Source organism: Hydra vulgaris, chromosome 08, assembly GCF_038396675.1.
Source record: "Hydra vulgaris chromosome 08, alternate assembly HydraT2T_AEP".
NCBI classification, from domain to species: domain Eukaryota; kingdom Metazoa; phylum Cnidaria; class Hydrozoa; order Anthoathecata; family Hydridae; genus Hydra; species Hydra vulgaris.
The window spans coordinates 18,462,740-18,475,170 of NC_088927.1; the positions used below are offsets into that span (position 1 = coordinate 18,462,740).

A 12,431-nucleotide genomic window follows, 5' to 3' on the forward strand; every position below is an offset into this window, starting at 1 on the left:
AAGCTTAAGTTTTTTTTTTCCAATTACTTCTTTAATGACTTGCCATATTTTTTGAGTATCACCTTTAAATTTTATTATTTTATTTGAATAGTATAACTTATTTAAAAGTTACTTTACAATTGATTCAAAGGGGCTGTCCATTAATTACGTCATAAATTTTTTCGAAATTTCCATCTCCCCCTCTTCCCTTGTCAAACTTTCAGAGACCCCCCTATAAAATTACGTCAACAACTAATTTACCCCCCCCCCCCCCCTATTTTCTCATGTAAAATTTAAAAAATATGAAAAATAATTAAACATTTTCAAATTGTTGTTGTAGCAGTAGTTTACCACTTCAAGAAAAAGTGTTTAAAAGTAAAATGCTTAGAAAAAAAAACTTCATTCAACTTTTAACTCATAAACATTTTTTAAATATATATAACCATTTAAAATTACAAAGGTTTGCTCTGAACAAAAAGTGAATAGGAGTAAAAGTGATTACTACATGCAACACTATTGGTTTAAACTTCTTTCAGTGCACGATAAAAAGTAAAAAAGATTAAATTCACTCAACTTATCGAAGAACTGCAAGTCGATATTATGTCAATAATAAAAAAATTGTTCCAGATATGGAATTTAAAAGAACAAATAGAAACATTAAAACTTTGATGGAGGAGAATATTCCTCGATGTTTTCCGAAATTCATACTATGATAAAGAAATTGTAACTATTGAAATTTTTGATAAGATCCTAAAAATCTTTTTTAACAAAACAAATTTATATTTTTAAGTTGTTATATTACGATTACTAACTGCAAACTTAAAAAATAAGTATATAATTAATCTGAAAGTTATGAAATATATGTATATATATATATATATATATATATATATATATATATATATATATATATATATATATATATATATATATATATTGTTTTTGCATGGATAATGTTAGCATTAAGGTAATTTGGGATAACGGTAGTAACTAACGTGCCCGTCAAAGGAACCTACTCCTAGATAATGTTAAACAATTATCATAATATTTTTATCATAATTTATGAACAGTGCAGAGTCGCAAAACGTGAATGTGCCAATCCTCCTTACTTTAACTTTAGACCTAATCCAATTCCACATTGAAAGCAAACTAATTCTAATAGAGTCTAGCATAACAAAATAATGCATTTGGTAATTTGTTTAAACAAAGGGTTGGCAATCTTTTAAGACTAGATGTTAGCAATCTTTTTAAAAACTAGAAAATTTTAATAAAAATTTTCTAGTTTTTAAAAAGCTACTAACATCTTGTTTTCAATATTGTAATATTATTTGTGCATGGAGCTAGAGAGTCGTCTAATAACATTGAAATTTTAACATCAAATGTTTATACTAGGGTCGACAACTTGCTTGCAAGCTGCAGGTTGCCGGTTTTGGTATAAATATTTAAATATTATAATGTAGATTATGTATTTACATGAATCTTTATTTGTTTTTACATCAGGCCTACAAACACAAACTTTGAAAAAATAATAGTGTTACGAGTAAACATCTCGCCAGTGCTCATTTAGTTCTGTATGTGTCAGGTATTTTTAAAGCACAACACGGTTTAAAAAAAGTAGAATATAAAAAATGTCATTAAAATACTTAAAGTTGGGTGGGTATGTAACACAAGACTACAAAGGTTTTCTTTTTTTTAAGTTTAGTTTATTTTATTTTAGTGGTCAATAATTTAAAATATTTACAAAAATCCTTAGTAAATTTATAGTTTTTTGAAAAATCATGAATGTTCGCAATGTTTAAATTACAAATAAAGATGTGTTGCATCAGGCACCTCTATACTAACAGTTTTAAGATACTTTTGCACATCTGCGACACAAGTTTCTTACTTTAAGAACATTATAGAATACTGGAAACATATGTGGAGAGAATTTATTTCCTATTATCGTTTAAAAGTTTTCATTTAACTAATTTAAATGTTCATCTAATCGATTTTTGAAAATGTTGACGGAAGTCGCGTCAATTACTATTTGCGACAGGTTGTGTTGCATTCCACTGCAACACAATACGGTTCGTGAAGAATTTCTCTCATAGCATGCAGTTGAGTACTCTTTGCTGTGCAAGTCTTTGACTATGACCACGCTTAGTATACTTTGACGACGAAGGACGATTGAATAATACGTGAAAGCTTATTTCATCAAATTTACGCATGAATTTAAACATCAGAATTAAATCACCTCTTATTCTTCTTTCTTCAATTGTCGTAAGACCTAACATGACTCTTCGCTGCTCGGCGGTGCAATGCTTAATCTCAGAAATGGTTTTTATGGCACTGCTTTGAACCTTTTTCTAGCTTTTCTACGTCTGCCCGTTGGTAAGGTGACAACCCTTGGATAGCGTACTCAAGGTGAGGACAAACATAGTGGTGTACACTTCTTTCCACACTGAAAAACTACGGCTGCGAAAAGTTTTTTTCAGCCTCTCTAAGAAGCGGTTAGCGTTCACCGCAACTGCTAAAACTTGAGCATTACGTTTAAGATCATTTGAGATAAGAACTCCAAGATCTCTCTCTAAATGAGTAACTTTGATTGCAAGTGGCTGGCCGTCTGATCTTGACATGTGTTAGTCTCGTTTTGATATTTTTTTTCTCGGTCAGTAGGCATGACTAGTATCTAAGTAAGTATGCATGACTAGTAACAAACTAACTAAATTTATTTAAAAAAGTAACTTTTCTTGACCTCACCCCCCCCCCCACCCCTTGTCAAAAATTCTCAAAAATCTCCAGACCCCCCCCCCTTCCCCTCTATTTTGTTGACGTAGTTAATGGACAGCTCCAAAGTGACCTTTATATTTTTTATACCTTAATTCAATTTTTTGATGATTTTATCATTCCTGGTGTAATCCAAGGGTTTATAAATGTTTTAGTTTTTATCTAGCTTTATCAAAGTGTTTTTTGAATATCCGAAGAAAACTGTTAAAAGTAGTATCTGTGGTTTGAATCTGTAAAATTTCCTCTCAGTTTTCAGAAAATAGAGAATTATTAAAAAGTTCTATAGAAATGTCATTATTTGATTTGCAATTTTTTTTTTTTTTTAAGGGTGTGTTCGACAACTTTATGTGCGATTAAAATATTGGGAAATGATTCGATTTATAAGAAATTATTATTCCAGTTTTTATTTTATTTTTGTATATTCATCAATTATAATTTGATCAATTGAGGTTACGCTATTCCTAGTAATTCGTGTTGGTTTATTTATTGTTGGAATGAACTAGGGTTGTTCGCCGAAAACAAAAACATACGAAAATTTCGCATTTTTATCTTCCGTATTTCAAGTTGTTATTGCGGAAGTTGTACTTGCGCAAAGTCACCTTCGGTAATGCGAAATTACCGAAAATACAAAAAAAAAATAATAATAATAATTCCGTAATAATTATTTACGAAAAGAAACTTGCGAAACAAATCCTTTCGAAAAAATACTTGCAAAACAGTTCCTTACGGAAGGAGCGTTTCGAAATGTGCGCTTACGAAATAGACTCGAAAGCATTCATTAAACTGTTATACAAAAAAGTGTTATTACTTATTATCTAAATAAAATGATGTTGTTAAATGATTCTTCAATAGTTTATACATACATATATATATACATATATATATATATATATATATATATATATATATATATATATATATATATATATATATATATATATATATATATATATATATATATATATATATATATATATATATATATATATATATATATATATATATATATATATATATATATATATATATATATATATATATATATATATATATATACAGTATTAGACAAAACATTTGCAACCAACATCGAACAATGCTAAAAAGTGTTCCTAATTTTACATGTCTTAAAAACGAAATGACTTATACTACCACATCAAACAGTTCAGGAGTCTGGAGTCATAGCATGCCATGACATGAGCAATCAGCTGACAGGTGACAGCACACAGGCAGAATTTCGTTGACAAGCAAGTGCAACCTTTTTGGTTTGTTTCATTTTCTTAAGTCTGGTCCGTGTCAACGTCACGGAGGTTTTTTAATAATTAAAGGAAGTATCGAGAAGTTTTCAGAAATTTCCAGAAGAAGCATCTGGAAGCATCCAGTAACATCCAGAAGTATCCTGAAACATACAGAAGCATCCAGACGCATCCAGACGCATCCAGAAGCTTCCAGAAGCATCGAAAAGAAGCATCTAGAATCTTCCAGAACAGGTTTACACAGGTTCATTTTACTATATAAGAGACATGTAAATCGACATGTAATTCAGTCAGTATATGGAAGTCAATTAGTCAGTATTATCAAGACAGTTTATCGAAGTGAGTTTTATCAAAGTGTTTTATCGAAGAACATCAATACAAGAAGTGAAATACAACAAGTGTTTCATTACATCAATACAGTCCACATCCAACCAAGACGTTGTGTTCCACAGAGCATTATTGTATCATCACAAGGTAAATGTAACACGGTAAGCCTTGAGAAGCGTGATTATTTATTTTTATTATTTTTATGACTTCAAGTGCAAAAATGGCTCCCGACAGTCTTGGATTGGAACTAAGAAAGAAAATTATTGGCGATTACGTAAGTGGAATGTCACAAAAAAGTATTTGTGATATCGCGGACCGTATGGTCCGTATCAAGACTATGTTCCAAATATCGTTCTACGGGGAAGTTGGCAGCAGATAACAAAGGTGGAAGACCGCGTTCCACCACTTCTAGAGAGAATTCTATGATTGTCAGATCCGTCAAGAAGGATCCCTGGCTATCACCAGTCGAGATACAAAAGCAATTAGAGCTGCCTGTATCGGACCGAACAATCAGACGACTAAAAAACCAGAAGAAAAGACTCCTGTTTGCTACATCTTATATTGACTGGAATGTGCAGAAATGGCGAACTGTCCTGTTCAGTGATGAATCGAAGTGCAACATCATTGGGAGCGATGACATTTGCCGTGTACGTCGACCGGCCGGAAAATGCCTTGATTTACGTTACTGCCATAAGACCGTGAAGCATGGTGGAGGCAATATAATGGTCTCGGGGTGTTTTTCTGCTAACGGTCTAGGTCCAATACATCGAAACGATGGAATAATGGACCGTTTCATGTATAAAAATATCCTGAAAGATGTTATGTTACCTCATGCTGAATGGAATATGCCAATAAAATGGGTTTTTCAGCAAGACAACAATCCGAAATACACTGCAAAAGTAGTCAAGCAGTGGTATACCGTCTCAATCTCCGGATCTCAACTCTATCACCGCCTCAATCTCCGCCTCAATCTCCGGATCACCGCCTCAATCTCCGGATCTCAACTCTATCGAGAACCTGTGGGAGATTGTCAACCGCAGAATTAATCGTGAAGGTGTTCGTAAAAAGGATCAACTGTTTGAACAAATCCAAAAGGCCTGGGCAGCGATTCCACAAAGTTTCATTGATCACCTGATCGAATCTATGCCTCGAAGATGCGAGGCTGTGATCGACAACAAAGGATTCGCCACGAAATATTGATAGCGAAGTACAGCCTGGTCAACATTTTGTTGAGTTGTTTTGTCACACTTGTTTTTTCTAGAAGGAAATCAACTTTTTATAATACTTTTGATTAATTTATTAATTTTCGTGTACAAATAATGAACTTTGTGATGAATAAAACTTGAAACACTTTGTCTTTAAAGAGTTACATAGTTATTTCTCTAAATTGAAAAAATGCAGCACTTTTATATAAAGAAACTAAATTAGCGTTATTTGGTTGCACTTGTTTTGTCCGATACTATATATACATACATACATATATATATATATATATATATATATATATATATATATATATATATATATATATATATATATATATATATATATATATATATATATATATATATATATATATATATATATATATATATATATATATATATATATATATATATATATATATATATATATATTATTATTATTATTATTAAAATATTTTAAATGAGAAAATACAACTTGAAGTTTCATGCCCTTCGGCAACCATCAGCCATATTATTCATATTATAAGGAATAATATGGCTGATTATTGCCGAATGGCATGAAACTTCTAGTTACATTATAAAGTTGTATTTTCTCATCTAAAATATTTTAATGATATTATTTGATCTATTTTTTTCAAAAAGATATTGATCACTCTTAAACAGACAAGAGTTGTATTTCCAGCAATATACAACATTTATCAATATATATATGTATATGTATATATAAATATATATATATATATATATATATATATATATATATATATATATATATATATATATATATATATATATATATATACACATATATATATATATATAACAAAGGTCCGTTAGCGGCGCGCCGACGCTGGCTAAATATCGATGGGCCAAAAGCAGGCCTGACATGGCGCGCCAACGTCGGCATACCAAAATTGGACCGAATGCGGTTTTGAGCTGGCAAGCCGAAGTAGGCGTGCCTACATCTAACCTACAGCGAATGATTAGCAAACCACACATAGAGAACCAGCGTAGGACCGCGAAAAGTTAACACGCGTTTTTAAAAGCATCAATTCCTTTCCTAATGAAGCATAGTAGAATGAATATTATGAATATGCTTAAACTGTGTTCATTGTCAACATTCTAATAATATTGGCATGTTGACAATAAACACAGTGTGCTTAAACTGTGTTCATTGTCAACATGCTAATAATATTAGGATGTTGACAATGAACACAGTTTAAGCATATTCAATTGTTATATTAGTAATATAAAAATTTATTTATCTAATAACTGATTTAAAAAAAAATCGGTATTTACTTAATTTTCACCTAAATAATTAAGTCGAAGTCAAATTAATTGACTTCGATAATGATTGTCTAAAGTTAAAGTTAAATTAAGTTTTAATTAAACAAAGTTTATCTGCGTGATTATTATGCTTTTCTATAATAAATTTAAATTTTGATATGCTAATTTAAAATCTAATTTCAGTTTTAAATTGTCATTATTTAAAATTAAAATGTACTATGATAAAGTTTTATCACACACACACACACACACACACACACACACACACACACACACACACACACACACACACACACACACACACACACACACACACACACACACACACACACATACACACACACACACACACGCACGCACGCACACACGCATATATATATATATATATATATATATATATATATATATATATATATATATATATATATTTATTTATATTTATATTATAAAACACAATAATATATATTTATATTGGTTAAACAATGTATTGTATTAATGATTACTCCCAGGTTAAATATCTCAAGCTACTGGAGCAGATGGAGAAGGATCCGTGCAGAGGTTGCAGTTATTACTGACGAGTGCTTTAGTAAAAAAAATATACATGAACTATGTGAGGATGTGGAAACAGTTGATAGTATTTCTGACTCTGTTTTTTTATTTCAACCAGATCAGTTACAATTAAGTACAGATACCGCATATGACTTGATGCTGAATCCGATAGTTGTTGAGAGTTTTGAAGATTGTAATTTTGATACAAGTGAAGATAAATTTGAAAATAGATATTCAGATGAATCTTTTTATAATAACAAATATAAAATTAGCAAAGAAACTGAAGAGTTGATATCTGATTTGGCTTGTTGGTCTACTAAACATAACATTGCACAATCAGCGTTAGATGAGTTGCTAAATCTTTTACAAAAACTTTTCCTGATCTACCAAAATGTGCTAAAACAGTCCTTCAGACATCAAAGTTTCCACATTTGGTCATTGACAATTCATACTGCTACATAGGAATAAAAAATGGAATATTGGCGTGTGGACACATTAAGCAATTAGTAGATCAAACTATATCAATTCAAGTCAATGTAGATGGATTGCCACTATTTAAAAGCTCAATGATGCAGTTGTGGCCGATTCTAGGATTAATAGAAATATTTTATGGTATTCTACAGTGTAATAAAGAACCATTCTTGATTGCACTATATTGTAATAATAGTAAACCAAAGGATGTAGGTGCATTCCTTAAGGACTTGGTTGACGAAGTTAACCAAGTCCTTAAGGAATGCACCTACATCCTTTGGTTTCTTAAGTCCTTATAAACTAGAAAATCATGGATTGATGATTAATGGATACCATTATGCAGTAAAAATTTCAGCAATTATTTGTAACACACCGGCAAGATCATTTATAAAATGTAATAAGGCTCACAATGCTTACAGTGGTTGTGACAAATGCGAGCAATGTGGTAAATTTATTGGAAGAGTTACATTTCCGGAAATGAATGCAAAATTAAGAGCAGATTTGTCTTTTGCTACCATGTCAGATTGCAGTCACCACATAATGGAAAGCCCGTTGAATAGAACATCTATTGGTTTGATAACTCAGGTTCCTCATGGTTACATGCATCTTGTTTGCCTAGGTGTTATGAAAAAGTTGATATATGCATGGATACAGAGACCTTTAAATACACGTCTCGGGCCTTGTGTGATTTAGCAGTTATCAGAAAAGTTAGTCATCTTGAGACCACATGTGTGTTCAGAGTTTGCACGCAAACCAAGATCGTTTAGAGATTTTGAACAATGGAAGGCATCTGAATTTAGGCAGTTTTTACTGTATACAGGGATGGTTTGCTTGAAAGACATATTATCAGAGCGCTTATATAAAAATTTTATGCTGCTATGTGTTGCAATGAATATTTTATTAAGTGAATCACTGTGTCACATATATGCAGATTATGCTCATAATTTGCTTGTAATTTTTGTTGAAGATATAGGAAAATTATATTGTCCTGAATTTTTAACATACAATATGCATGGATTGATTTATTTAGCCCAAGATGCCAAACGTTCTCTGGATAATATTTCAGCATTTCCGTTTGAGAACTTTTTGCAGCACATGAAGAAATTAGTTCGGAGGCCAAATTTACCACTTCAACAATCAATCAATCAATCAATCAATTCATATATTCTGAAATAGTTGTTACATTCACGGAAGTTTACAAATAGTACATGTACTAATCTTAAGTAAAAACCTTGTAAGAGTAATAATCGTCCACAGCTGTAACAAAGCAAACATTAAAAGTTAAAGGAGTAAAATACTAATAATGATAATAATAAGAGTGGTAGTAGTAACAATAATGACAATACAATGATAAGAGTATAATGATAATAATAAAAATAAAATGACAACAATAAAAATAATTACAATAATCATAAAAAGAATAATAGTCATTTAGTATTAGTCACACACATAGACCTTTTATTAATGTGATTTATATTATTATCATATTTTATTAATGTGATTTATACTTTACTGTGATTTATAAACTCAAATAGATAATCAAATATATTAATAAAGTTGGTTATATAAAAACCTTACACGACAGTAATTATGAAAATATCAGAATATAAAATTATGTTCATACACACATTATGTTACATACACACATATATAGACACATATATAAACACACATATATATATACACACACATACATACACATATACATATATATACATACACATACACATATATATACACACACACACACACACACACACACACACACACACACACACACATATATATATATATATATACTTACACACATACATATATACATATATATATATATATATATATACATATATACATATATATATATATACATACATATACATACACACACAAATATATATATAAATATATATACTTACATACACACGCACACATATATATACACATATAAATATATACAAACATACACATACACACATACACACCCATGTATACATATACACATACATACATATACACTCACACTTATTCACATGCGCTTATCACAAACACTTATACATAGATATGCATATCTTTGGATTTATAAATTGTATTTGATTAGGAAGGAATGGAATAGGTTACTCTTAAAAACATAAATTGAATGGAGAGCTTTTAGGTCATAGGGAAGGTTATTCCAAGATTTTATACTTTTCCAAGGTTTTTTATGGACTTATATCCATAAGTAACAGAACGATGATTTAAGACTGCAAGATTGAGATTATCAGTTGATCGAAGATAGTATCGGTTATTTGCATTTTTTAGGAAGAAATTGTTGAAGGTAAGAGGTAGGTTTTTGTGTTGGTGGTTCCAGACAAACTGGCACTTGAAGAATTGAACAAGGTCACATAGTTTAAGGATCTTAGAAGTAAGATAAAGCACATTAGGATTGGATTTGTAATTCTGAAAATGTATTATTTTTAAAGCTTTGTTTTGAAGATGATATATCCTTAAAACTTCTTGCTGTTGAGATTGTCCCCATATTTGACAAGCATATCGTATATGCGAGCCAAAAATGGCATGATATATGTTTAATAATGCTTTCAGATTGACATAATGGCGAACTTTAGCCAGCATTCCATTTGATCTGCTTAATTTTAAGGCTAAGTCTTTGAGGTGGGATACAAACGATAGGTTGGAATCAATTATAATTCCAAGATATTTGATTGAATTTACAGGAATGATTTTCTGGCCACTTAATCTAAAGTTTAAATTTTTATTGATTTTTGTTTTTTTAGATTTGAATATGACCAGTTTAGTTTTGTTACAGTTGAAGAAAAGCTTATTTGAGCGAAGCCATTAAATTAAATTGGCAAGATCATGATTAACGTATTTGTTAATTTTTTTTAAAGATTTGTTGATAATGAGCAAGTTAGTACCATCAGCAAAGTGGTAAGGAGTTGCATACTTAATTGAGTTATTGAGGTCATTAATATAGAGAAGAAAAAGTAGTGGTCCTAATACTGAGCTTTGAGGAACACCGTTGGAACATTTTATTTGAGTAGATTTTGAGTCACCGACTGAGACAAACTGAGATCTGTTGTGATGATAGGAGGTAAACCATTTAAGAGGTATTCCTCTGATTCCATAATATTCTAATTTGTTGAGTAGGATAGAATGATCTACTGTATCAAAAGCTTTTTGTAGATCTACAAAGACGCTGCATGCAAAGTTTTTATTATCAAGAGCTTTTCTGATTGACTCTTTAATTTTAATAAGTGAGTGAGTCGTGGAATGATTAGCACGAAACCCATACTAGTGTTTGTAAAGGCATTTAAATTTATTCAAAAATGCATACAGCCTCTTATGCATAGCTTTTTCGAAGAGTTTGCTTAGGTTTGAAAGAAGAGAGATAGGTCGGTAGTTAGACATATTCATCATAGAACCTTTCTTAAACATTGGAATGACTTTAGCAACTTTGAAAGCATCTAGGAATAAACCGTTTTGAAATGAGTTATTTATAATAATACTGAGAGGTTTAGAAATTATGTCTGGAATAAGTTTAAGAAGGAATGTAGGAAGGCTATTAGGACCAAAGCTTTTTCCAGTTTTAAGAGTGGTTTTAATAAGACCAGAGATTTCATTCTCTGTGACATGATCAATAAAGAACGTATTAGAATTTGGAGAGTTGAAATAGTCAGTAAATTTGGATGTTGAAGGTATGTTTTTGTTTTGAAGTTTGTTTTGGATAGTAACAAAAAAGTTGTTTAATATATTTGATACAGTAGTTGGATCTGTTATAATATTTTCTTTCAATTTAAGTTTGAGAGTTGAACTATAGTAGAAAGGTTTTATATTAATGATTTCTTTTATCCCTTTCCAAGTATTCCTAATATTGTTTAAGTTTTTACTAAAATAGGTTGTGCAATAAGATTTTTTACTACTTTTTAGAAGATTGCTGATTCTGTTTCTATAAAAGTTTAACTTAGAAAACAGCTCATTTTTAGTACTAATATCTTTACATTTTGTGTGTTTTTTATATAGTTTGTTTTTAATAGAAATAGATTTAAGTATGCCATTGGTGATCCATGGTTTTGATTTAAGTTTAATTTGCTGCTTAGTTAGTTTTTTGTATGGAGCATGTTGGTCTAATATTTTTTCAAATGTCTTTAAAAGAAAACTGATAGATTGATTTACATCATCATCTTTTTTAATATAAAGGGCCCAGTTAATGTTGGAAACATCTTCAATAAATATATTTTTGTTAAAGTTCTTGAAGCATCGCCTGTAGAATATACTTTTTTTAGGGTGATTAGTTTTTCTTGGAATGCAGATAAATTGAGCCATATGATCAGATATTGAAATAGTAAGATTGCCAGAGATTTGGTCAGGTGAATTAAAGTTTATAAAGATGTTATCAATAAGTGTTTGTGATTTAGCTGTTATGCGTGTCGGTAGAGTAATAACAGGATGTAGTGAAAAAGAAATAAGCGAGTCAAGGTAGCTAGATATAGGATTTAATTCATTATATTTTAGTATATCTATATTAAAATCCCCCATAAGTAAAATACTTTTTTTTTCAATATTTAGCTTATCTAATAGTGGAGTTAAATAATTATTA

At 30.2% G+C, this 12,431-nt stretch overlaps 1 protein-coding gene across 1 annotated transcript; it reads left to right on the forward strand.

The window, feature by feature from the left end:
• The first annotated feature begins 8,155 nt into the window (after positions 1–8,155).
• Positions 8,156–8,530, forward strand: LOC136083091 (uncharacterized). The gene has a single exon (XM_065802496.1). The coding sequence runs from the start codon at positions 8,156–8,158 to the stop codon at positions 8,528–8,530; it is 375 nt and encodes a 124-aa protein (XP_065658568.1).
• The last annotated feature ends 3,901 nt before the right edge of the window (positions 8,531–12,431 follow it).

Coding starts and splice junctions, on each gene's coding strand:
- LOC136083091 (XM_065802496.1), top strand. CDS start 8,156: ATGATTAATGGATACCATTATGCAGTAAAAATTTCAGCAATTATTTGT.